The 27,550-nt window shown below is 40.5% G+C and overlaps 3 protein-coding genes across 4 annotated transcripts in view; all 3 read right to left on the bottom strand.

The window, feature by feature from the left end:
- Positions 1 to 3,930, bottom strand: part of nkain4 (sodium/potassium transporting ATPase interacting 4) — a 40,299-nt gene extending 36,369 nt beyond the window's left edge. For both annotated transcript variants that reach the window (XM_061257940.1, XM_061257941.1), the window contains exon 1: positions 3,599 to 3,930. In XM_061257940.1, the coding sequence (XP_061113924.1) occupies positions 3,599 to 3,652 (54 nt within the window). In that variant the 5' untranslated portion in view covers positions 3,653 to 3,930. The remainder of the gene's footprint in view (positions 1 to 3,598) is intronic.
- A 2,435-nt stretch (positions 3,931 to 6,365) lies between these two features.
- Positions 6,366 to 17,613, bottom strand: uroc1 (urocanate hydratase 1). Its single transcript, XM_061258870.1, has 22 exons — positions 17,482 to 17,613; positions 16,781 to 16,872; positions 16,278 to 16,447; positions 14,649 to 14,779; positions 13,893 to 13,986; positions 13,531 to 13,590; positions 13,135 to 13,263; positions 12,814 to 12,875; positions 12,499 to 12,565; positions 12,106 to 12,249; positions 11,491 to 11,579; positions 11,290 to 11,352; positions 10,825 to 11,004; positions 10,362 to 10,459; positions 10,004 to 10,076; positions 9,628 to 9,746; positions 8,989 to 9,059; positions 8,510 to 8,608; positions 7,590 to 7,689; positions 7,425 to 7,506; positions 7,120 to 7,219; positions 6,366 to 6,822 (listed from the first exon to the last, which is right to left on the bottom strand). The coding sequence occupies exons 2-22, from the start codon at positions 16,851 to 16,853 to the stop codon at positions 6,682 to 6,684; spliced, it is 2,145 nt and encodes a 714-aa protein (XP_061114854.1). The 5' UTR covers positions 16,854 to 16,872; positions 17,482 to 17,613; the 3' UTR covers positions 6,366 to 6,681.
- Positions 17,497 to 22,317, bottom strand: LOC133139378 (mitochondrial intermembrane space import and assembly protein 40-like). Its single transcript, XM_061258871.1, has 3 exons — positions 22,155 to 22,317; positions 19,388 to 19,486; positions 17,497 to 19,029 (listed from the first exon to the last, which is right to left on the bottom strand). The coding sequence occupies exons 1-3, from the start codon at positions 22,174 to 22,176 to the stop codon at positions 18,689 to 18,691; spliced, it is 462 nt and encodes a 153-aa protein (XP_061114855.1). The 5' UTR covers positions 22,177 to 22,317; the 3' UTR covers positions 17,497 to 18,688.
- Between the last annotated feature and the right edge of the window lie 5,233 nt (positions 22,318 to 27,550).

Here is a 27,550-nt window from a genome sequence, read left to right as displayed (position 1 = left end):
AAGCCTTGACAGTGAAAACCAATCACACAGAAGCCATTCACTCAGAAATGAAGCCGTGCAAGGGAAGAGGAACATTAATAATACTGTTTGTTTGGTGAGAGATGAACTAAAGGGGAGGTGGTCACTGTAAAGGGTTGTCTTTTGCCCTTGCGCAAGGACATATGAGTGGCCATTAGTCCCACCGCCCTGTCAACAGCAGCAGGGAACCGGCTCTGTGTCTATTCACTGAATACTCATCCCTTTGCGTTCAGACTGCAGACACTGGAGTCTAATGTAACAACAAACTGAAACAGAGGCAATTGCTGGAATCCCCTGGATTTGCAAACAAATTCTACTGCAAAGACGCTTTTTTGCTGGATATGCTTATGCTAGGTGTTGAAGTACTTCCAATAAACGCATAAAAAGAAGACAGCGCTGCCTGCCAAACACAGTCCCGAGGATTCAGTTAATGTACTTATTTCCAAAACCACGTGGCGAGCATTAAAAAATTATGCACCAAAAGAAATGAATATTGCCTATGAATATTTATGGCATTATTAAAACGGCAAAGACATTTGTAAATACATGCTATTTGGGCTAACCAGACAACGATTTATGACATTTAGCATTACTGGTGCTGCGTTGTAATAATGTGAGATCCAAACATCATATTGGCCCACAATAACAAAGCAGAGCTTCTGCAAAGCAGGATTTTGGCAGTAATAACTGAGTGAAATTGATTTGTATTTGCATGGAATGCTGGTAAGTGTAACATGACCATAAGATGAATCATAAAATAAAATTTGAAAAATAGTCTATGCCACGTATCTCACTTCGAAACCAGATTTTTTTTCTCTCCCTATTTGCACCTTACATGACACATCAGAAGGCGATAATTTGAAAGCCATATGAAAGAGCCGACCAAACTGAGGCCCATGGGATTGAACTGGACAACTACTGGAGTATTGTACCAAAGGTAAAAAAATATAATACAAAATTCACTAACAGCTTCCCACAGAAGCAATTTCTTTCAAATTCAAAAGCTTATAAAACACTTTACAACCTAAGCACTGATTACTATTGATACTGGCATAACTGCCATGTCCAAGATTGCCATTTCCCACATTCAGTGACCTGTTAGGTCATCCAGAACAAACGCACCCAATCACAGCTTTTTATGCAAAATCTATTGCATCTTAAATTATGATCCTATATTCAGAGGATCGGAGTAGAGTATTCATGAGGCACACACTTGAAATGCAGCAAATGCATTGCACATTCGATGAGACATACTATGCCTGACATATCAACCAGACAGATCAATTATAGCAGGGAGTCATGTGACCTCACTAAGCAGAGGTCATGTAATGTCATCTCAGAAAATACACATCCAGTACTTTCCCATCTTACAATAAATACCAAATGGCCAGTGGCACATGCAATTGGCGCTTAGAAAAATGTACTTTTATGTATGAAAGTGTTAGGCTCCTATGGACTGGCCACAGCAGACAACTCTCTAGCTGACTTGCTAGTTTGTTGAAAATGAAATATAATTGCAATGCAGAATACGAGATCCCTAATTAGAACTAGCCCACTATCTAGCAATCTAAACTGTAATACTTTTTTCACTTCAGCTCTCTCTACAGTCATGTAAATTCTGTTCCCCCCAGGCCTATTCAGATAACGTTCAGGTTTAAATGGCTCAAAGGCCTTGGGATTTCTTATCCTAACCATCAGCAAACATACCAAGCAATCATGTTATTGATCATATAACACTGTAATTGTGTTTATGCACTCAAAAAGTTTGTTTTATAAAGCATATGGCATGCTGTTCAGTTGGGAACACTGTCTCTTTTTTCTTTTCCCCCTATAGTCATTGCTCTCCTGCTCTGAAAGGAGCCAGAGTGCCACACATTCTCCTAGCACAGATAAGAGAAAGGTATTATTCTTTTCCCTGCTTCCTTCTATTGAATTCTAATCAGGACTACAAATGGAAAACTTTACCCCTGTGCACAGACAGCTGCCTCTGATACAGAATGTAATGATAATAAGCTTTTTGGCATTCATCTCTGTAAGCCTATGCATTGCCTGCCAGCACTTACACCCCACTAACTTTCTGCTGGATGCGTTGCCCATGACAACACAGCCCTAACAGAATAAAATACGGTCTCCCCGCACTCAATCACTCGATGGGGCCATAAGTTAAAAGCAGTAAAGTTCTTAGTAAGTGGGTAAGTTTTGTGCTGTGTGTGACAAGAGAGCACAATGACAATGTCCCATTCATTGTGTGTGGGAGTAAATAAGAGAACCTTCAGTGCACTGCTTTCTCCTTAAGAGCCAAGTCTTTCCACTGAACTCTGTGGGAGAGAGGAGGCACTGCCTTTTTCTGCCCAGGTCGCTTTAAATGGATCCCAAATTCCCAGGCCACCACTGCTCCTATATCAAGGCAAAGCCCCTTTCCTTCAACAAGCATAATCAATCTTGAGAATTAGTAGAGGCACTGGTGTCTGATAGCTAACAATACACTTTCCAGCTGAAAACCTGGAAAGACAACAGACAAGGTACGAGCTCCACATTTTGTTGTAGGTTTACAGACTGCACTTCAATTGCAGATGTAGCTTGGAATCTCCCTGGGATTAGTAGCAATGCTGTTATCAGTGCTAATCAATTATTGTGTCTGGTTTGTAGGTTTATTCGCTTAAAGCTTTCTGGCTTTCCTTTGAAATTTTTCTAGGTAATAAAAGATAACTCTTTCATTCATATCAAGGCAAAATTATTAAAGTGGCCAATTTTGTTGTGCCTAATGCATGTTATATTTAATGTATACATGTATGTATGAAACTTTAAGCAACGTATTGGAAGTATAAAATCATTACACTGACTAAAAATAACAAAGAATCAACAACATACTGTTTCTCCGCATGTAGCTACACATGCACATATAATTCAAAATATATAACCGAATGGCAATCATTCCACTGAAACCTGAGCGCAATTCTGAACCTTGCTAGCGTGAAACCTGTCACCTAACCAAACTCCTATCGACCGCTTTCAATGTGGGCCCCACAGTTCTGCAAGTGACTGTGAATCAATATTCACGGTGCTTTGTTGCCCTTTTAACACCCATATATAACGTGAATCGAATTCTTCCATTCATCAACTATTAACAAAAGTGAGTAAAACGCTCCTGTGCAAAGGGAGGCTATTGGGGTATGTATTGTCAATTCAACATTAGCAAAACCGCATTTTTCATGGCATTTTCTATCATCATTGCACACTAAAACACAATCTATCTTGCTATGACAACTTATTCGAACAAAGTGCATTTTTAAAAGCAACATGCTGAAGCATTACAATGGATGCCACCATATCCTCTCCTAAACAAAAATGTATGCACGACCAATAATGATGTAATGTAATAATTTGTTTTTAAGTAAACATATTTTTGTCAATTAAACTGAACTTCATGTGGGATGTTGCAATGCAGTGCCATCACTCTGCGAGCTGGCTATTTTATATTCACTCTTCAAAGCGCTAAACTAAATCCACGTACAGTTTATGTCATTTTGATATCGTACTCATTTGCCTTTAAAAAGAATCAAGCAGTGAATGTACTTACCAGCTGGAAAATGCAAAGAAAAATCAACGTGCAACGTCCACTGCAACACCCCATTGTACCAGCAAGCCACAACAGGCGCGAGGAGAGAAACAGAAGTATTGTAGCGATTGTGATCCAAAAATTGCTATTGAGTTTAGAATTAAAATATCACTGAGCCCTTTCCATAACAATGATGAAGACGAAAGCAGGCGGCTCAGGCTCTGAACCCAGTGAAGACGATCGGCTCCGCGCACCGGTTCCCCATGATCTTTTCAAAGCAGCAGAAACATGTATGAGGCTACTTCAGTGTTGCTCTGGAAGGCGAGATGGTGTCACGGTTGCAGCTCAGCTGTGCTGTGGTGCTTCTAAGTTGTGAGAGGCGTGTAAGTCGGGGCTCCAGTGTAATGGGGGTGGGGGTTGAGCTTGAAAGGAGAAAATGGTTCTTCGACTTCTCTGTCATACCCCTTGACTATATTTCTGGTTATGGTTTGTTTGTTTTTCATTAAGGTGTAAAATAAATATATACCGCTATAAATAAACTTTTTGATGGCATGATTATTTTGACTGACCTTGCTGAAATAATATTAATAGTAACCTAAATAGATGGGTTTTATTATAGTATAATAATAATAATAATAATAATAATAATAATAATAATAATAATAATAATAATAAAATATAAAATCTCATACCACATTCAATGGTAAAATACTGGACGTAAGCACTTTATTTATATTACCTATTTTATTACAATCAAACTGAATAGACTTTAACCGCCACCTTCTGGTGTGATATATATAATCCTGAATAAACCGTTGGGAGTATAATTTGCATGCATTTGTCTAAGGAATGGTTTCTTCTGTTATCGCTATTTATACTTTTGGAAGTATAGCAGAAGTGGAACAAATTAGCCAAATGCTGTGTTCTTTTTGTTGTTGTTTTGTCTTGTTTTTTTTTGTGAATGACTATCGATCAACATTGCATTTTTCTGGAGTAAATTGTTGTCACGTTTGTTTCATTGATAAATCTTGTGTCTGATTGTCTTCTACATATACTGTAGCTCCTTGTATCCCTGCATTTCTCATTCCTTTTTCAATAGACTAAAATGAGCGCAAGTCTCATCCATTAAAAATGTATTGAGAACAGAAAATATACTGTAATTTCTTTTTGGTCTTTAGCGATGTCCAAAATATTTTGAGTTCTCAAATCTTTTTTAAAGAAATATACAACTCTCGTTAAACTACAAATACAGTAAAAGTTGAAAAGGAGAGGTTTCATCACCTGTTTTCTAACACTTTCTGCCACCTAGTGGGCAAGATGCTATACAACATGGAGGATGGAACAAAGGTAATTCAGTGCATAATACGTTCAATTTGCTGCAAACTCTCAATGCTCACTGAGACAGTTTTTGGAGTTTCCGCTGTAAGAGATTCATTGTAGAAACTAAGTACCATACACATGCTCATGAAAAAAATTAAAATAGAGTTCCATGGTATGCTTTAAAAATACATCCCTCTGCTTTTTAACCACATTCTTCTTCTTTTGACTGGTCCATGAGCTATGTAATTGCTTATATTGATATAGAATTGTATAGCCTCTTAATAAGCAATACATAATAATTTGTAACTGCCAATAATCTCAACTATTCATATGACCACCACTGATGCCACCACTGATACAGCGCTTACTGAGTGTACAGTCCATACTACTTTGTACTAAGAAGCATAAACTTTGATTACACATGAACAAGTACACATTGCCTCAAAACCTAAAACACAGTGTAGACTGTGCCCAGCTATAGTAAAACTGTTGTGTGGGAAAGGGGCTTATTGTTCGGTTTATTCATATGAAATAGTGTTATATTATTTAGCTTTTTTGATTGCAGGTGAATATCATTAGTTTGTTAAACTTTAAGATCAATATGTACAAAGGCTTTATTTCAGTACTACATGTGAAATGATTGATAAATAATTGTATAAAATCAAATGTCAGGGAATTAAATGTGTTGCCCAAGATTAGTGTGTACATATGAACACAAACACAGCATATCAAAATAAAAGTAGATTTTTTCATGTAGACTTCAGTTGAGCTGAGAAAGGCATTTGGTCAGTAGATTTTATACATTACATTACGTTATTGGCATTTGGCAGATGCTCTTATCCAGAGCAACGTACAGTTGATTAGACTAAGCAGGAGACAATCCTCCCCTGGAGCAATGCAGGGTTAAGGGCCTTGCTCAAGAGCCCAACGGCTGTGCAGATCTTATTGTGGCTTGACCAGGGATCGAACCGCCGACCTTGCGTGTCCCAGTCATTTACCTTAACCACTATGCTACAGGCCGCCCCCACCAGATAGATCCACCAGATGCTCAGCTCCTGTGTTACATCCATCCACTCTACAGAAAATTCTGGAAGGTACTGGAGCAGGTCATTCATTAATGAATTTTCAGAAGGCGCATATAATTGGAATGGCCTGGTTTCTGTGGAAAGGAAATATAACTTTCAGTGCTATGTATATGGAGCTGATGAGTGTGTGTAAGGACTCTGTGGTTTGTGCTGTGTGTGGAGCTGATGAGTGAGTGTAAGGACTCTGTGGTTTGTGCTGTGTGTGGAGCTGATGAGTGTGTGTAAGGACTCTGTGGTTTGTGCTGTGTGTGGAGCTGATCAGTGAGTGTAAGGACTCTGTGGTTTGTGCTGTGTGTGGAGCTGATGAGTGCGTGTAAGGACTCTGTGGTTTGTGTTGTGTGTGGAGCTGATGAGTGAGTGTAAGGACTCCATGGTTTGTGCTGTGTGTGTGGAGCTGATGAGTGAGTGTAAGGACTCCATGGTTTGTGCTGTGTGTGGAGCTGATGAGTGAGTGTAAGGACTCTGTGGTTTGTGCTGTGTGTGGAGCTGATGAGTGAGTGTAAGGACTCTGTGGTTTGTGCTGTGTGTGGAGCTGATGAGTGAGTGTAAGGACTCTGTGGTTTGTGCTGTGTGTGGAGCTGATGAGTGAGTGTAAGGACTCTGTGGTTTGTGCTGTGTGTGGAGCTGATGAGTGAGTGTAAGGACTCGGTGGTTTGTGCTGTGTGTGGAGCTGATGAGTGAGTGTAAGGACTCTGTGGTTTAGCCCTGCAAGGCCCGGTCCAGCACGTGCTCATCCTGCACAGGGAAAGGCATGGTGACCCGCAGGTGGCTGTGCTCCTCCATGGTGCGCTGGATGGTGTCGTAGGCATTGGCGTTCCCGGACCAGCACCGCCGTGCCACCTGGAGGTCAAAGAGGGGATCAGCACACAGGACAAAATCAGATTCACGGTCCTGTAGATGTCTCCAGCTGTTCTTAGTGAGCCTCTATCTCTACTTGAATAAAATATTTATTTGAAATACTTTTAGGCACCAATCAAATTTCTACAGGTTATTGACATTCTTATTTCTTTCTTTTTACATCTTTCTCTGACTGTACATTTTAGTAACATGTTCCGTTGAAATTCGGGGTTTGAAACTTCACCAGTTACAGCATAGGCCTTAGAGTATGCTGAAGAGTGACCTCATCCCCTCTTTTACCCCATTGGACACATCCCAGTTGAGCATCATGCTAGCACGCCGAGCTGCTTCCTCTGAGCCATCCAGAACCAGCCCAAAGCCTCCATTCATCACCTCACCCCTGCAGGCAAACAACAGGTCAGTTCAGAAGGGAGTAGATACAGTATATGTGACTTGTATGAATAGATGAAGTGTATAAGATGTGCTGAAGAATGATGCAAAAATTGAAAGAACCTGGACTATTGTCAGTATCCTGTTTGTGTCAGCGCTGAGAGTAATGTGTCAGTGTTGTGAAGCTCTTGTGTCGTTGATGCTTGCGTCCTCACCAGCCCACTCCTCCTCCGTTGTGAAGCGCCACCCAGGTGGCCCCGCGGAAGGCATCGCCCACAAAGTTCTGCACTGCCATGTCTGTGAGAGAAAGAGCCATATTCAGTGCTTCCCAAACGGATTTGTTTGCTAATGTGTAGGAAAACGACGAAGGTGTTTTCTACCAGCACAGAAGGCCGAGCCATCGTACACATTGGAGGTCTCTCTAAAGGGGCTGTCAGTGCCGCTGACGTCATGATGGTCGCGACTGATCACCACAGGGGCCTGGTCAGACAGGAAACTTAGTAAGAGCTGCCCGCAACAAAATCCTCTTATATGCAATTACATACAATCATACACACCTAAACCCACACTCCCTGAAATTAGCCACTTCACAGAAACACCCCGCAGGCCAGCCAAAGTGCCCACATTTGCTGAATGGACACTTGAGATTCATCAAATAGCTGTTAATTACCTGAATTTCAGAGAAGGCCCCAAAACGTCTTCCAGCTGATGCCAGTGTATGAATTTGTGCTTAAACCAGTACTTAGTGCTGAGGGGTATGTACTATATTTGAAGGGACACACCAATTTCATACCATCAATAGTGAGGAAAATGTTTTACCCATCAGCTGTCACAGGGTAAAGTTGTAATTAAAACTCACTTGATGGTGAAGTATTATAGCTGGGATGAAGTTGCTGAATTAGGTAATTATGTATAACTTAATAATTAAAGTATTTGTCAATATCAAAATAAAAAAGATGACAATTATGGGATTTACACTACTTATTAATCTGGTTAATATTAATGGAATTATTGACAGAGAAGTGAGTTTCAAGGTATGAGGAATTACCATTGGCTGTCATTCATTGATTCGTGAACCATATGAATATGCTCAGCACACAAATAGCACAAACATCATTGCAATTCGATCAAATAAGTCATAACAAATAAGCTTGATGCTTTTTGCTCCTAAACGGCCGGGCAAATTTCAGTGATTGTTTAATAGTTGAGGCTTATGTGAATGAGCACCATTTGAGGATTTTTGCAGCCCAATCATGTTGTGTGTGATAGTGAGGAGCAATGCAGAGTAAAGAGTGTTTACCGAGACCCTCCCATCAGCAATAGCTTGATTGATGGCCAAAGCTATGGACACTCGTCCTTTCTGGTCAGAGTAGAGAATTCGTGCCTGGGAGCCGACCACCTGCACAAGTAAAAATGGTAAAAATGTAAGCTGTTGCATCGTGTTATATGGTATTGTGTCTCAAAATGTAGCTTTGTGGTTAATGTTGAGAAAAATCCAAAAACTTAAGCATGTCTGGTTTAAAAAAAACAAAAAAAATCAGTTTTGTGTTGTGCTGGCACGTTGTGGTCTGGAGATCTGTGTGAGTGCACAGGTGTTTCTATGTGTGTACTTGGTGTTAGTGCCGGCATGTGCTGTTGTTCTATATATGTGTTGTGTCGTGTGTTACTATGTTGTGTGTTGCATTTTAATATGACCACGTTTTTGCATGTTTTGGTGTGTCTTTATTTGTGTTGTTGTGTCTCTGTCCTTTTGGAGATTTGGTGTTTAGTGGCTCATACCATACTGTGTTTCCCAGCCTGGCGGATCCAGGAAATGTTGTCATTGTACTGCTGTCTCACACGTTCTGAAACTGAAACACAGGGGATACTTCAAATCATTAGAGTTACATTTCAAATCATTCCCACATAAATTGAGGGATATGTGCATTACACACTCACTGGGCACTTTATTGGGAACACCTGCACAGCTACTTATTCATGCGATTATCTAATCAGACAATGATGTGGCAGCCGTGCAGTGCATAAATTAATTCAGATATGGGTCAGGAGTTTCAGTTAATGTTCATATCAACCATCAGAATGGGGTAATAATGTGATCTCAGTGATTTCTATCGTGGCATGATTGTTGGTGCCAGACAAAATGGTTCAGGCTGGTATCTCAGAAACTGCTGATCTCCTGGGATTTTCATTCACAACTGTTACTCGAGTTTGCAGAGAAAGGTGTGAAAAACATGCAGACAAGCATCTCTGAACACACAACGTGTCAAACCTCTGAGTGGACAGTCAGCCGAAGCCAATAAATATGAAAAAATAAGTTTAATATATATCTAATAAAGTGCTTATTGAGTGTATATACATAATTCAGAAAAGAAATGTAATGCACACATTTTCTGAGCAACTGCACTGTAATACTCTCACCTGAGGCACTGATGTCCTCCAGGACAGCAGCAGCGATGTCATCAGTCTGCGCCAGGTCGCGGGGGTCAGCTGACGTACAGACCCAACGGAAAGGCCCAAAGCCCAGGGAGAATATATCCCTGCAGAAATGACACAAACAGGCCTCGTTACCTTCCACATCAACAGTCCAGCTCCTGAGGATTTATCTGATGGAGGCTATGGCTCCATCACGTTGCTGCTTTGGACAGATTTATTTATTTTTGTATCGGTGTTGTGCTTCCTCTGGTCTTTTACTGAGAGAGCACCTAATGTTGACATTGTTACAGCTCGAACCCTGCCTCATACAGCATATCATGGAGGACCTTGAGCAGGCTGACACTCGGCCTGGGATACCCACCCCATGATGTCCTGAACATAGGAAGGGTATCTGAACTCTGTCTTCCCTGCCCCGGTCTTCTCCACCTCCGCACCTGACAGACAGAGAAGGAAGACAAAGTGAACATGAGAATCAGACATCTTACCCACATCATTAATTTGCTGTTCCCATTTGCTGGAACAGAAATCAACTGCAATGAGCCACACATCATGGCCACAAAATTGTAATAATATGCACAGAATTCGGATTGTGAATCTAAATCACTCCAACATGAAGAAACTGATTCAATCTTTTTCACGCTGTGCTTTGTATGAAACAAATTATATGAGAGGGGTGCGGCACACAGGTTATGAGGGAAAGTCTGAACCATGTGACTAACCTGCTCTTTGGGCCTCCAGGAGGAAGGCGTTACCATAGTCCCAGAAGAACATGCCTGCGTCAGCCAGCTTGTTGATGGCCTGAACCTGCCTACGCAGGCTGTGGAGGAGGAGACAATATTACAACTCACCCAGCGGCAGACTGCACAAGATTACTGTTCAGATCGGCAATGCATAACTGGTGTCTACAACCCGAGTTTTCACATTTCATATGGTGATAGAAGTTTAACCCGGTATAATGCCTGATAGAATGCTTTGACTTGAGATCCCCAAAGCACTAAACTGCTTACATAAACTAGGTGGCCAGATTGAAATATCATATTGAATTCAGCACAGTGAACTGAAAATTTCACTGGAAATGTGCGTTAAATATCCAGTCAGAGCTGAACAACAGACAGGCCGGAGTGAGATAAGAGGATAAAGGAAATGGAAGGGGTGTATAGCGGGCTATGTACTGGGTCTCACCTCTCATGGACAGCAGTGCGGAAGCGGGTGGGGTCAGTGGCCATGAGCTGACTGGCCTGCTGCAGGCTGAGGCTGGCTGGGTAGTACCCCCCGCTAAAGGGGTTATGGAGGGAGGTCTGGTCCGAGCCCAGATCCACCAGCCTCTCCCCTGTGGACTCGTATTCAGTCACCAGTCTCTCCCTGAAAAACAGACAATGGTGCGTGGCCCCATTACTCAACACACACTGTTCATTCCCAGCATTCCTGCGTTTACTGAGGGCAGCCCTGCGCTACACTAGTCAGGGGACTGTCCAGATCTCCTCCTGAGGATAAAACCAGGATAAAACACCCTTAATCCTGCACAAATGAGTAATTTAAGAAAGATATCTCATAAACAAATACCAGCAAAACATAGCAAATTGATTTTAACCAGATTCCAGTTGTCCTCACACATATATTCGTCCAAACCCAAATTCAAATACTCACCAGAGATCCACAATGTTGCCATGGTAACCCAGACTGAGGGCCATCTTGGACTTCTTTGAGTCTCTGTGGGACAATAGGAAATACACACTTAAAAATGTGCGTATGGTGCACATACTACCTTCGCTGAATGCAATTCTCTATAAAAGACAAGAGTACACCCTGCTTATCTGGCCGTGTGAGAGAGCAAAGAACTGCGCCCACCGTATACGCTGAATGCAGTGCTCCAGATCACTGGTGACCTCCATTAACCAGCCCTGCTCATGCCTCTTTTTCAGAGGAACCTCATCCACCTGAAGACAGAGTAGTGTGAGCTACACGACGCACAGCACAGCACACACACACACACACACACACACACAATACACACAGCACAGCACACACAATACGCACAGCACACACACACACAATACACACAGCACAGCATACACAATACACACAGCACAGCGCACATACAATACACACAGCACACACACACACTATATACACAGTATAAAGGCACTACAACACATACAATATAAAATACACAAAATTCAGAAAATACAACATAGCCACAAAACATATCTACACCACACATTCAGTAGATAGAATAAACAGAATAACAAAAAGCCATAACATAATATGCATAGCACGGAATCAGATTAACAGCAGTACACACTACACACCAATATATTCCATATGGCAAATACGCAGCACACACACCATAACACACAAGGCACAATGGTAAATACACACACAGTACAACACAAAACATTATTAAGGCAATAAGAAAACATGAATAATTGAAATACACAAATACACAACGCTGCTGGTATTGACCTCAGCAATGACCCCCACACAGCCAGCGATGACTGCAGCCTTGGCCTGAGCCCCGCTCATTCCACCCAGGCCAGAGGTCACAAACACACGGCCCGCCAGGTCACCGGAGCTCAGGTACCGCCGCCCGGCGTTCAGCACCGTCAGCTAGCAGGGAGACCAGAAGGACACAAGACATGTTAACGTCAGGAAAATATTTTCTCGGAAAGAAAATCTGTCAATCTTTGGAAACTGCTGGCTACCATTAATATGTGAAGCCCAAGTGTGTCAAAGAGGAATTTTGTGAAGCAATTACCTACACTCTCTTTCCACCTTTCATTCACTCCGACATTATAGACAGAGGCTTCAGATGTAAACAAACAAACTTTCTTATTCCTCCGAGACTCTGAGACTCACCAAAGTGCCATGCACGATTCCCTGTGGTCCAATGTAGCAGTAGCTTCCTGCTGTCATCTGTCCATACCTGTGTAAAGACACAATTTTTCACTTCCAGAAATGAGCCACATTGATATTGGCTCATACTCAACTATGTTAAGTCAAGCACATATTCTAGTTTGCATATATCAATAAAGGATCATTTTATGCATTCTTTGAATGAACCTTAAATTAAATTAAATACAAAATGTGGATTGTGATCAACACATTATTGCTGTTTTACATTATTTTAATAAGTTGATCGGTGCTATGTAAAAGAAAAGGAACATTTCTTACATTGTAACCCCCATAGCAAAGTTCTTTTCATAGTCTCCTCTGGAGGAGTAATTTGGAATGACCTGGAAAACAAAAATCGAAAGAGAGAGGGAGAGATCAACTTAGACCCAAAACAGTGGAACAATACAGCTAACAGACAGACCTTTCATCAGTTAAATTCCTGACCAAAACCAGTCCAGTAGGGGGGCTGTCTGGCAAATATAACAAGTTTGTGATTGTGAATAGTATGTCACGTGAAGTCAAACAGATGCTCATGTGCACAAACAGATGCATTAAAAATGAACAGACACAAGCAGATGGACGGGTGGTATGGGCTCTTACCATGCCATTGGTGATGACCAGGCGTGGGGAAGAGCTGAGACTGGGGAAGAGACCCAGGGGGTGTCCACTGTACATCACCAGCGTCTGGTCCTCGGACATGTCACTGAGGTAGTGTAGCACCAGCCAGAACTACAGAGACAGCGCAGCAAATACAGACGCTCCATTTATAACAGCTGTGAGCAACTTCTGTTAAATACCAACGCGACTGGTGTATTTACCCTTAACAGTTACTGTGTCAGCATAATTAATGCAACATCAAAGTGAATACCCCAGGTGTGGACACATCACAATGCCTAAATTATTATTAGTTCAATTTCATGCAAATGCATCCACCTGATGACATCACCCCTGAATGCAAAAGGCTTGTGAGGTATCAGAAAAACTCTGTATCCTTACCTGGGCCCAGTTGCTGAACACCTGTCCGTTTCCACCGTAGGTCACCAGTTCCTGAGGAAACTGGAACACAGGAAAGAGAGACAGAAGTGTTGTGATTCAACCCCACTCACTTCATGAGTGGGAAAACTGGTGCACAGCAAAACAATTATTACTTAATTTTTTTCAATTAGTAATATTCCAGAATATTGAAAAGTAATCCAGTTAAGCACAAATGAAGAAAAACTCTCAAAAGGGACTTGTAGCTGGCTAAGGCATCTCTGTACTGTAGAGTTTAGTGTCTATGTTGCCCTATTTTCCCTATTTCACCCTGGTACAAAGACACGGCAGGGGGAGAAGGCGGGCAGGGACACTGGGCTGGGTACCTGTGCCACAGCAGGGTCCAGGTTGTTCATGATCATGTGCATGATGGCCGCTGCCTGGCGTGTGCGGCAGGGATACTCATCTATGGGATACGCCCTTAAAGTGGAGCACATACAAACTGTGTTACGCACACATCTAAACAGACAGGTGTATAATCACACACACACACACACACACACACACAAGCACACTGATAAAGAAGCAAGGTGACATTTTTTTCCAAGCTCTAACATAAAATGCTGTGTGATAAAAGCTACAGAAACACTATAGCCGGTGCCTTTTGTCTGAGATATAGTATGAACTGACGTACAATAGGGACAAATCAATTGATTTTATGGAGAGATAATTGGTGCCGGGGGTGTTAAGGGAAGAGGGGGTAGATATTGGAGTTATAGTGTACACAAGAGGGTGGAGGAGTTGAAGGTGTACTGGAAGCAGAATATATTAGTGAAGAATTGGTGAGCCAAGAACTGTGGAAGATATAAACAGGCTAACAGAACAGAATGCAATATTAAACCAGGGAGAGGCACAGCCAAGGGAAAATCGTTAAGGTTTTTTATGGTCAGTTTCTGAGTATAGAGATTCATGCTAACACTGAATCTTGAGCATTCCAGTTTAGCCGTCTCCGGTATGGTTGGAATGTAGCCTGATTGTTGTTGGGTTTTCTTGGGGTATCAGTGTACCGCTGGGGGTGTCTAAGTGTATCAGTGTGGGAAAGGAGTCATACCCAAGCGTACAGCTGGGTAGCAGAGCCTTACCTCATGCAGATAGGAGGGCAGAAGCGGTACATGTAGATGTGTCCATACTGACGCAGCTCCTGGGCAAACTCAGATGCCAAAGTGGAGTGGAGGGAAGAGGGAAAGTACCGCAGAGCATTCCTCAGTGCCAGCTGAAAGGAAGAGGTCAGGAAACAACACCATTTTTATTCTCATTAGGGCTTCAGCTTTTTTACTTTTTAAGTTTCAGTTTTGCTCCTTTTTTTGATTCCCTTTGGAAAATGTAATATTGAAACACAATGTGCCAAGCTTTTGAAAATTTTGCCAAACAAAAATAAAGATTGATTAATGTTTCTGTTTCTGTTTCAGTACATATAGCTAACTTGTTCTGCTGTTGCACTCAGTCACACTTCATATTTGGTCACTAACTGGATAGACCTACAGACAAAGCAATCACATTTGCAGTGGGCATAGTTCATAGTGGTCACCCATCATGAAAATCAGTGTTCATGCAGTACACTTTTAAACTAAAATATGCAAAAGAATATACTCTCACAGCAGACAGTACATTGTGCATATTCATCCATCTAAGAGCATGTGGTCCATATTACAGGGCAGCCACATTTCCCTTTCATTTCTGAGTCACCTCTAGCTTGAAAGACACAACTAACTTAAATGTATAATACTGATGAGTCACTACCCAGGTACATTCAATTGTTCATGGGGTTGCACAGTTTGCTACCTTGTTTGCTAACAGATGTAGCAAATACTGCTTCCAGTTAACTGGCTAGTTCATATGTACAATGAGAAATACACGTATGTATTTTTCATTATTCAAAATTATTTTAATTTCATAACACTTTTTGAAACAATATTTATTTACAGCAGTGCAGCTGTGGGTCCATTGGGCTTTCTCTCCATCTCTAACTCCTATCTCCTGTAATCATTGACAGACACGTCTGCTGCTTCAGCAGGTAAACATTTGAAAATAAGCTACTCTCTCTGAGCTACACCAGTCCTGAAGAGACCAAACTCCTTTCAATTACACTGAATTCATGCTTATTACTGGGCTCCAGTGGTTATGGCAATAACATTCATAGTGAAATTTTGAATAAATAATATTTATTAATGTATTATTATTTTATTATACAATGTACTGGATACAAATGAAAAATATATAATGTTATAATATATCATTATATATAATTTTTAAATTATAATTTAATGCTAAAAACGCCATTCTTATGAACTTTAAGGACAAAAGTGAGCAATGGCAAGTCAGAAATTATGATATCTAGCCAATAGATTAATACTACACAGTGTGTAGCCTTGAATCAATAGCATGTTGTGCAACTGTACCCTTGGGGCCAGACTCGAATGCTCGATTAATATTCAAGTCCAATTTACTTAAATTACATTGTAAAAGTAAGTGGTAGGCAAAATAATCAGTGCAGAACAGGTGTCTGCTTTCCTGTACAAAACACTTATCACACAATCTGGAGTTGGAAATGTGCATTCAACTTTTGTTTTACTTCAACATGAAATCACCATCATATAAGAGAAGGTGCATGTTTTAAAACACCAGATAAAGACTGGAAGCATGCTATCAGTTGTAATCTACTCCGTGACACATGGTTGTTTCTTGTGTTTACCCAGGAGCTGAGCACTTACCCTCTCTTCCTGCGGTGAAAGGTTGGGTGTACGGACAGGTGCGTGTGGGACTCTGGGGTCTCTGCCTCTGTTGGGGGGAAGGGGGTCAAGGGGTAGACCCCCACAAAGCTCCTTTAACGTGGACATGCTGTTTCCGGTTGCCAAACAGAAATGCAGGAATCTTTTCAGGGCTGATATGTAGGTACAGAGGGAACAGCAAAGAGATAGGAAATACCAAAGCGTGAAAAACTCGTTTAGAACACCTAGAGGCAGAAAAAGTGGAAAGTGTCCTAACAAGTAAACTGTGCAACCCTCTTCCCCACCCCTCCCCTCAAAACCATTGGTCATTAAACTCCTGCTCCCCTTGGTGTCACACCAATCCCAAACACAGGTACGCTGGGTCTTCTGCTAATCATTGATTCAATGAAACATGCTATGTCACTTTTCCACCGAGAAGCTTCTTGAAATACACACCAACTCTCCTCCAGACATGGAGAAAAAGACAATACAGTTATTTGGCCCACCTGCTAACCTGAAGATAAATGTCAGATGAAATGTTCTTCCCAGAGCTCTTTGACCAGTGTCCAAAGCCTCCATCCCGATTGCAATGGCAGTTCTGCAGTTTAACCGAGGTTATACATTATTCAAAAGGTGTTGTCACATGGGTGGAATGACAGAGCTTATCAAACAACTCATATGCAGTCCTTCATAATGTAAATGTCAGTTAAACTGAAAAAAAAAAAAAAAAAAATTCCAACTGAAAATTGACTTGGTGTGGGCATTTGATATTTAAATTGTGCTGTGGAATAGCTTCCATTACTTTGCACTGGTTGATTGTCGAACGGCTAAATATTGAAAGTCCATAGGGGCAAACTCCCACTTTTTTTCTGTAATGCTTTGCAAATATTTGCATTTAATTTTACATGTCATAATTGGTCCAACAGCCCGTTTTGGTGACAGTCTAGCATTTTCTGAAATTATTCTCAGGCTATTGAGAAATGTCTGCACCATTACCTACAAATCTCTTTAACCCCACGTACAGATTTGCTGAACATGTATTTATAATGCCAGGCACTGTTCTTTGATGACATGTATCAAACTGTGACTGGAGGTTGAAAGGATCCAGTTCAGACCCAAATAACATTTTCATCCTTACAATGCCATACCAAGATCACATTTCCATCCACTACACGGGACACAAAACATTGGACAGCAAGTACGATACCTTTCAGAGAATAAGTAAGTCCCAACAGAAGTTTAATTCACACCTTTGTGACCAAACATCTGAGAAATAAAAATAACATATAATTAACACAAGGTTTACCTAAATAAATCATTACACACAACAAATTAAAATGTTAGCTGTATTGTTTAGAAAATGGCACAGCAACACTTTGACATTGTAGATTCACGTGAAGAGACTGAATTACTACACTGGGACTACTGAAGTAGTTCAACAAATCCTGTCTCTTCCATGTCTCAGCAGCAAGTGTGTGTTGACACAAAGGTAAAACTCTCCACAATTATTGTGGTAATAAGTAATATATAGCTAGATTCATGTTGAAAAGTTAATAAAATATAGATAAAAAATGTTTTAAAAATGTTCTCCTTGCTCCTGAAAACTAGTCTTTTCATTTAGCATTGTAACTAAATTCCAATCAAGCAATTGACCAACATCACATACAATATAGACAAAAATACAAGGATCTGGAGGCAAAGGAAACACACAAATAGCTGTGTAAACTAATTTTCAAGAAAATTTGAAAGATGCATATGACATGCTGAATATGACAGAGGACACACTTACAGACAATTGATTTAGGAATCTTAAAGAGAATGACAAGTAGCTAAGAGCACGAATACCAGCATATACTATATATACTTTCATGTATTAAGGACAAGCAGCATTCTTTATCAGTATTCATATGTCCAACATTTAGAAGAGTCATCTTAGGAAGTACAACATTAGACGTACCATGCGCTGGGTGACTGAACTATCATCTGAAGATAATAGAAGTTGTGTGATTTTTTCCTTACGGTCAAAATATTAAACTATTAAACTAAAACTATTAAGCATTAAACTATTATTTATGGACAACCTTGCCTTCTTAATTGGGAGAGCTTTTGCAACCTCATATGCGAAAATGCATACCAAAATATGTTACACAGAAATATGTCACTAATGCACTTTCAATCAGACCCCACACCACCCTACCAGAAGAGACAAAAAGTGCTTGAAATTCCCTGATAAAGGTTAGCTGGAAATGAGTGCCTCGGTCTTCTGTGTTTTTAATGAAATAAATGTCAGTTACAAAAACAGATCAAATGGACAGGGATGAGCAAACACACACAGACATATACATGTAATGAAATTCATCAGTGCTTCTTTGATTGCTGTGGGCAAGGCTAACAAATGCAAGTGGACTTTGGTGTTAACTATTGGCTGGTCTGTCTGTGGGAGGTGTGTCTGTTGAGGAAGAGGGCGAATCAGGCGCTGAGTCTTGAGGGGGGGCGGAGGTGGCAGGCTCAGGGTCGGAGGCCCCTGCTGTTGAAGCGCTCTCCTTCTCGTCCTCCTGGGGGTAGAGCTCCGGGTATTTCTGCATGCACTCCTGCATCCCGCGGAACTGGTCCATGCACTCCGAGCCCTTCAGCTCCGCCTTGCTGTAGTGGAAGCAGGAGAAGGCTGACTTGAATTGCTCTCCGCAAGGCCCGCTGGCCATGCCCCCCAGGCACGGGCAGTTCCAGTTGATGTCTCCGCTGGGCAGGATCAGGCCTGGAGGAGTGAAGAGCGGAGGCAGGAGTTAACACACTCTGGACCTGTTCTAAACATCCTGTGCATTCCTTTACCCAACACAGTAGAACTGAGGTGGTCAACCCTGGTCCTTGATGTCCTCGTTTTTGTTGTTAGTCGGCACTTAATTGGTCAATTGAAGCAGTGGATTGCACAGCTAACTCACCTCACCTGGTCCTTGGGTTAAAGTATTACTTAAGGTGAAAATAATAACTAGCAGACTCTGCAACTCTCCAGGGTTGGCCAACCCAGAAGTAATATAGACAATACTGCAATGGCGTGATCTGCAATCCTCTTTCCCCTCCTCCTGCCCAGCCAGCCCTCCTTCTCTCCTCCTTACCGTGCTCCTCATAGGGATCATCGGGGTCTTCTTCTATAAGCTCCGCATTGCTAGGGGCTTCATGGTCCTCCTTTGTCACAAAGATAATGCGATCCTTACCTGCCACAGGAGACAGGGCAGTTATATTTCAAAGGGAGCAAGCCACCCTTTATGGGCTCATAACACTGATCAAAAGGAGACATTCTCACTATAATTTCAAATATGCACACTGGTGTGTTCAGGAGAAGTCACCAATATACTCAACTACAGCATCCACAGAACAATAACAAGCACCGAGCATTCCTTCACGAAAACAGTTGTTAAATAACTTCAGAAGTTGTACACTGAAACATTGATTAACAGGTTGCAGCACATAGCTGCAAGCAATGTGCACACTTTTCCATAATAAATTACAGTGCTGTCCAATATTATTGGCACAGGTGATAAAGATGAGCAAAAAAGGCTGTATAAAGTAAACAGGATAGTGATTAGCTGCACAGAAACTATTAATTTATACTCATGAAATTAGGCAGAGTACAGGTTTTTATTTGAAAAGTAACCATTTTATTTCAAAAGACACATTGAGTACTAGTACAAACGATAATTATTTTCCCATTTTTGAGCGCACAATATAAGTGTGTCTATTCTATACAGCCACAGTTCCATCAAGGGTGCCAATCATTTTTGAGGGCACTGTATAGTGTTTTCAGGAGAACCTGTAAATATAACCTTGGAATAATAGTAGAAATACATCTAAGATTATGCTTGCCATTTTTGTGCAAAATTCAGATGTTAGCAATATTGTATTGGTTTAGTGTTTCCAAAACATGATTTGGATATCTACAAACGTTATATCCCAAACTGACAATGTTTGGCATGGGGCGCCACCCAGTGGACAAAGAAAGTATTATTGCCTGCAGAAATGGAAACAAGTGCTAATGTGTTAGCTAAAGCGGTTAAAACATCCTCCATCAATTAAGATGAGCACAGACACAAGGATCTGTCCTCCAAACCGTGTTGTGCCAGCTGCTGCTTCTTTTCGGTCTGCAAGCACGAGCTGATCTGTGCAACAACTGCGCTGTAGAATAGCATTTAATGCACATCTGTCACAGGCAGACTGTTCCAATGACGTGAGGATCATGCATTGCCTTGTGAGGCTAATGACCAGTTAGCACTGTCATGCAGACAATTTCAGACCATGAGCATATCAGTGCAAAAGGGGCAAGTGCATTATCTGTGTAGGCAACTCAAGGGTACCATATAGGCTGAACCTTTGAATTTGAATTTGAATTGCACGTTCACGCCTGTTTTCCGTTCTGGTTCCTCAGTGGTGGAATGACTTGCCTACCACTGTCAGGACAGCAGAATCCCTCCCCCTATTTCGACGCAGACTCAAAACACACCTCTTCAAACTCTACCTTAGTCCCCCCTCCTGATTTACCCCGCCCCCCCCCTTCTGATACCCCTATCCTGTCTAACCCCCCCCCCCCCCCCCCCCCCCCAAAAAAAAAAAAAAAAAATTGCACTTATGATGACGACTATATGTTTAGAACAGCAGTCCAGGTGTATTTTTCTAGTTCTGGATGTGATGCTTTGACTTGTGGTAGAACCTATGCACTTGTAAGTCGCTTTGGATTAAAAGCGTCTGCCAAATGACTAAAATGTAAAATGTAAATGTAAATGTAATTAAATCCTGGTATTGATGTTGGTAGCAGTAGAATTTAATTGTATTTTAGGTAGTATGCCTCAACTACATTGGTCCCTAAACTGATAAACCTGGATCATTAAAAAAAAAAAAAAAGAGCAACCACTCTGGAACAGCCAACTACTTTAAGACGGCATGTGCGTACATACATGCTGAGGTCTTTTCACTTCTTGTCCAGTCATGTCTGCACCTACTACCCATACATCTGAACTCTTTGCATTCCAAGGGTTAAGAATACTGTATTCGCCTTAAATGCAGAATAGCCCAATTACAGATCAGTGTATATGCCACTGGATAGGTTTGTTAGCAAAAATAATAGCTCGATATCAGATATAACGTTTGCAGATATCCAAATCATGTTTTGGAAACAGGACATTAAACCGCAGGACATTATACCCCGCGTGCCACAAAGTGCTCAATTCCACAAGAATCTTCTTCATGGCATGCAATATGGGCGACCTGGCTGAGAGATTACAGTCGAGTCAGTGCATCCGTGTATCTAGTCTGAACAGGTCCCACATGTTAGAATGATAGCTACAATTAATGGGCACGTGCCGTTTTTGTAGTCCACACACAAGGTCAGCAGTAATGCAATAGGATTCGCGCTATCGCTTGCATAAGTACTACACCCTTGCATGTAGCCCAATACGAGTTAGAAAACTAGCAAATTAATCAAACTATTCCCCTTTAAAGACGGTAACATGGATTGAAATTAATTTATTCGTATTCTAGTAAACCAATTTAGTTAACGACATATAACGTTATGTTAGCTGTCTGCCCAGTTCTCCTCGTTCATGGCAAGCACCATACAGTACTGCAGTTATTGTCAACTAGCTAGCTCTCGGGCTGCGTAATTCACAAAACAGCTCATCAACGAGGTGGGATACCACGCTTTTGGATTATGCCGTGCGGCCAACAAACGGTGGACAGCTCGACTCTTTGAATAACGCTAAATTAGGTAGCTAGCTAGCTACGATGCAAATGAATGAATCGGACAAAATATCCCTGTGTAAATTGACAGCATTCTGTATTCTGTCTATCTGTCTGCCTGCCTACTTATGCTGCCCAGTGCCATTATCATACCTTCTTCTCTGCAATAAGACATGTCTGTCGTCGCAGCCGCTCCGTAGCTAGCTATATTTATATTATTTAATAGTGTAAATTTCCGCTGGTTTCATAAGGAACAAGCTTTCATTTCCATATCTTACGCATTGACCTTCAACCTCCTCCGTTTCCGCGTTTCCCTACGTCAAGACGGAGACAGGTCTCTTTTTACGTAAGGGCTGTCCTAACAACGCCTGTTCCTACTGATTTAAATGATCTAAATCCAAATAAGAATACATTTTGGCCCCCGCCTGGTCATACCTGCATCAGAAAAAAAATGCCCTTTTTATGATGTTCCTCTTTATAAAAGGTAGGGATAGTCTCGAAATTTAAACGGTAAATACACACATCAAACATATTTTTGAAGCCTTTTGCATTGGTATTAAATACAGTGCCAAAGACCAGACTTATCGTTGTCTTGTTTACAGCAATATTAAAACATTTGTTCAATTATTCAACAACCTTCAACCAATGTTCAATTATATAATTAGCTTCTCTTTTCAGCAGTTATTCTTACACTAGATCAACTGAAAAACAGGGACTAGCTAATTAAATACGCTGATCTGAAATCTACAATTTACATAAATATTTTAATAATTGAAATAATATTTGTATATTCTTATTTGTATATAATTGTGTGACTGTCTGTGATTCCCGTGCCTGTGTGTGAGATGCGGAAGATGTTCCTACATTTCTTACTTACGTATGTGGTACCACACGGTGGCGCCATGTGCTGTATAATTTCTGACATAATCGAATCGAAATCATTAGAAAGTTTGTTGTTAGCTGTTTTATCTTGCACGATGTCTTTTTTTATCAAATTATTTTCATCAATAAACAATGTCTAACAAATATTCAATACATAGACAACTTAGAAATAATACTAATCTCATTACAAAACAACAAAAAAAGAATACTAACCATTGAAAAAAGAGATGTACATAACATATGAGACACAAATTTATATATATATATAGGTTAACATTGATACGGATTTGCTGATTTGCAGGTCATTGGGTTACTAATTAAAACAATGGGTAATCCATGGATTCCTGTACTCCTGGCCCAGTAATTATGTTACTATGTTCATATACAGTTGTGTTCAAAATAATAGCAGTGTGTTTAAAAACGTGAGTAAAGCTCAAAATCCTTATAGTAGTTTTTATTTCGATGCATTGGGAACACTGCACATTATATCCTAAATCAAAACATGAAAATGTGTCAATTTCTTAATTACTTTACAGAAAATGAAGAAAAATGAATATTGGGCTGTTCAAAAAAATAGCAGTGTCTGCATTTTTCTTTACAAACTCAAATATTTACTGTATAAACTGAAAAATCTTCAGGATTTAGAATTTCTGTGAATCACTAAACTAATATTTAGTTATATAACCACGGTTTCTGAGAACTGCTTCACATCCGTGTTGCATGGAATCGACCAACTTCTGGCACCTATGAACAGGCATTTCAGCCGAGGATGATTTGACAACATTCCACAATTCCTCTGCATTTCTTGGTTTTGCCTCAGAAACAGCATTTTTGATGTCACCCCACAAGTTTTCAATCGGATTAAGGTCCGATAAGGCATTTCCTCTTCGGCATAAGGCAACATGACCTCTTCAAGTATTTTGATATAGGCAAACTGATCCATGATCCCTTGTATGCGATAAATAGGCCCGACACCATAGTAAGAGAAACATCCCCATATCATGGTGCTTGCACCACCATGCTTCACTGTCTTCAGAGTGTACTGTGGCTTGAATTCAGTGTTTGGTGGTCGTCTGACAAACTGCCTGCGTCCCTTGGACCCAAAAAGAACAATCTTACTTTCATCAGTCCACAAAATGTTTGTCCATTTCTCTTTAGGCCAGTTGATGTGTTCTTTGGCAAATTGTATCCTCTTCAGCAGGTGTCTTTTTTTTTTTTTAACAGTGGGACTTTGCGGGGGCTTCTTGCCCATAGATTAGCTTCACACAGGCATCTTCTAATTGTCACAGTACTCACCGGTAACTTCAGACTGTCTTTGATCACCCTGGAGCTGATCATTGGCTTTGCCATTCTGGCTATTCTTCGATCCATTCAAATGGTAGTCTTTCATTTTCTTCCACGTTTTGCTTTCCATTTTAAAGCATTGGAGATCATTTTAGCTGAGCAGCCTATTATTTTCTGCATTTCTTTATACGTTTTTCCCTCTCCAATCAACGTTGTAATCAAAGTACGCTGTTCTTTTGACCAATGTCTGGAACGACCCATTTTTCTCAGGTTTTCAGAGAGAAATGCATGCAAACATGTGCCGGCTTCATCCTTAAATAAGGGCCACCTGATTCACACCTGTTTTTTCACAGAATGAATGACCTCACTAATTGAACTCCACACTGCTATTATTTTGAACACGCCTCTTTCAATTAATTATTCAATTACACAGACTCAGGAGCATGTGTATCATGAATGTTGGGTCTGTTGGTTTTCTATGACTACTACACCTACTGGTAAATAATTTGCCATGTAGTAATATATTTTCTACCAAAAACAGTGATTGATCTGGTAAGTCATGTTTGACTGCTATTATTTTGAACTATTATTTTTGACACAACTGTAAATTAGGTAGAATGTGTGTATATATTGGTGCATTTTATCCATATATAAAGAATACAATTCTTTATATATGGATCATAGTCATAGTATGTATATATATATATATATATATATATATATCCATTTAGCTAACGCATTAGCACTATATTTCAGATATATCCATGAAATACTGTTTGTTTCAGGTGCAAAATACAATTTGTCATCCAACTTTCTTTAACATTATTTGTATGTATTTTATTATTTTCCAAGTTGAATTTATTTCATAGAACCTATACACCTTTAATTAACCGTCTCACACTCTTGAAATGGGAATTTCTCATGAAATAGAAATACATACATGTAATGGATTACAATATGATGTTACACAAGGGAGATAAATTGGGTCCTCAGGATAGGATGTGCAAGCTTGTTGCCAGGCAACCAAATGCAAGGTTAAATGTAGCTAAGATGCGAAACATTACATTAGTTTCTTGAGATGACCACTTTGTGCAGAGTTATTAAGTGAACTGCATAAAATATAATTTAACCATCATAGTTACTAGAACTCAGTTCATTGTGCATGCAGGGCATAGACAGAGGGACATTGTTTTAGTTATTGCCTGTGCGATCCACAGCATGGGACAGTCTCTAACACAGTAACTGCCCCAGCTATTGTTATGCATCATATTACTTTTTTGCGTTTTTCAGGACTTTCAGGTACGTGCATATTATGAAGTTAGATGGATAGCAGTATAGCCTTAGATTATGTGTAACTCCAGTGAAGCAAAGTAGTTATTGTATAGAAATGATATGTTGTTACAGTTGAAGAGCTAAAATAAGACATACCAGGGCGGCCTGTAGCGTACATGCCAAATGCAGGTTGTATGTGTGTGTATGTATGACAACATTTGGTGTGTGCATGTGTGTGTGTGTGTGTTTGTTTATGTGTATATAAATGCAACACATTTCTAAAATATCAATATTCGACACGATTGATATGCCATGACATTGGTCCATTTACGCAGTGACACTGACACATCGTCCAAAGACTTTGTACACAAACAGTATCTTCACCTATGCTTTCTTATACAAATGAACACATTCAAAAACAAACATGCACACATACAGAGGGACATGCACTCAAAGTCTCTGCCTTTCATCTGTTTGTTCAGATTGGTTATGCAACAGCCGTAGGACTGAAAATGAACATTGGGGTGAATAAAATCTCTCACTCTCTCTTTCTCTCTTTCTCACACACACACACACACGCACACACATTTTTACTCCACCCCCCAGCATGCTGTCCAACCCTTCACTGCCCTTCTTCCTGGTTTCCTTTGTCCCTCTGTACTCTGGTGACATTCAGTTTGCTTGCTGACGTAGCTGATTCCTTCATTCTCCGTCACTCTGTGTTTCTCGTTTTCACAGAATCGGTTCTTCTTCCATGAAAATAGGTCACACTTTCCTTTCAGTCGCTGTATTTATGCTGCGGATCAGGATTGTTCAACAAAAACTGAAAAATGTGCACATACAGCCATAAATGTACATATAACATATATGTCAAAACAAAGTAGAAGCCTTCTCAATGTATCCATAGCTGATTTATTATTATGTGATTACTGGTAGTTTAGCTAACTCTGCAGATAAAGCCACAGACATAGTTATTCAGAATTTCTGAATAAATGTGTTAAAAGTATGTGTCTGTGTTAATAGTGTTTTTCATTTGTTTGTGAACAATTCTCAAAATGGAGTTCGCTTTATCAAAACTGTTCACACAGTTCGCGACAGGCAAGTTGGCACAACAGTGTTTACAAAAAAGTGGTTACAAGCAATAGCTACTTTTTTTCAAAACTCACAAGGTTAGCACACAGACCAAACTGTGAAGGATTTTTCATTAAATTCACGCAAAATGCATTCATTGAGCTTTCAAAAGTCTGGCCATTCTCCTCGGACCTCTCTCATTAACAAGGCATTTCTGTCTGCAGAACTGCTGCTTACTGTATGTTTTTTTGTTTTTTTGCACCATTCTCTGCAAAGTCTAGAGACAGTTGTGCATGAACATTCCAGGAGATCAGCAGTTTCTGAGATACTCAAACCACCCTCTCTGGCACCAACAATCATTCCATGGTCAAAGTCACTTAGATCACATTGTTTCCTTATTCTGATGCTTGATGTGAACATTAACTGAGGCTCCTGATCTGTATCTGCATTATTTTATGCACTGCACTGTTGCCACACGATTGGCTGATTCGATAATCGGCTGAAAAAGTAGGTGTATAGTGTAAGTGCTCAGTGAGTATATAATGGTTCAAATTGTGAAAAACTATTGATTTATGTTATATAAATGAGACCAACCATTGATTCCCATCTCTGTTAAGAGACCCATATGGTATTTTCGATGTCATTTCTTTCTATAAAATGGGACATCTTTGGAATGATTTCATATGTAAAGATGGACCCAGCAAGAGATAGAGATGTGGCTGCCAGTGGAAGAAGGGAAGAATATTAATCTGTAGTCTCAGATGAGATGATAAGAAAAACTATATAATTCTCAGTGAGCAGAGGGCCAAGAGTGGGGCCCCTGGGCTGCCTGTTGAATAGCCCTGCAGCAAATGTTGGCATGTTGTCAGTGATTTATACCATGGCTCCACACAAACAGCTGTGAATTAGATAAAGGTTTACCAAGAACTGTTCTATCAATATACATGGCCTACCGGCCAAGGGCCGTCTTTTGCCACCCCATCACATTTTATCTCTTTTGGCTTTATCTGATTCACAGCTTGAACCTGGAATATCTGTAT

The sequence above is a fragment of the Conger conger genome, chromosome 10 (genome assembly GCF_963514075.1).
Source record: "Conger conger chromosome 10, fConCon1.1, whole genome shotgun sequence".
In the NCBI taxonomy this organism is placed as follows: domain Eukaryota; kingdom Metazoa; phylum Chordata; class Actinopteri; order Anguilliformes; family Congridae; genus Conger; species Conger conger.
Note: the sequence above shows the minus strand (reverse complement) of the source record. Positions and strands in the feature narration are given on the sequence as shown.

What these genes read in the sequence shown, in the direction of transcription:
- LOC133139378 (XM_061258871.1), bottom strand. Translation starts at nt 22,176, where the DNA reads ATGTCTTATTGCAGAGAAGAAG. An exon ending in GTCTTATTGCAGAGAAGAAG is followed by an intron (nt 19,487 to 22,154) that starts GTATGATAATGG and finishes CTCCTGTGGCAG; the next exon opens with GTAAGGATCGCATTATCTTT. An exon ending in TGATCCCTATGAGGAGCACG is followed by an intron (nt 19,030 to 19,387) that starts GTAAGGAGGAGA and finishes TCACTCCTCCAG; the next exon opens with GCCTGATCCTGCCCAGCGGA.
- uroc1 (XM_061258870.1), bottom strand. Translation starts at nt 16,853, where the DNA reads ATGGAGGCTTTGGACACTGGTCAAAGAGCTCTGGGAAGAACATTTCAT. An exon ending in GTGTGGGGGTCATTGCTGAG is followed by an intron (nt 11,580 to 12,105) that starts GTCAATACCAGC and finishes CTCTGTCTTCAG; the next exon opens with GTGGATGAGGTTCCTCTGAA. An exon ending in CACTGCATTCAGCGTATACG is followed by an intron (nt 11,353 to 11,490) that starts GTGGGCGCAGTT and finishes ATTGTCCCACAG; the next exon opens with AGACTCAAAGAAGTCCAAGA.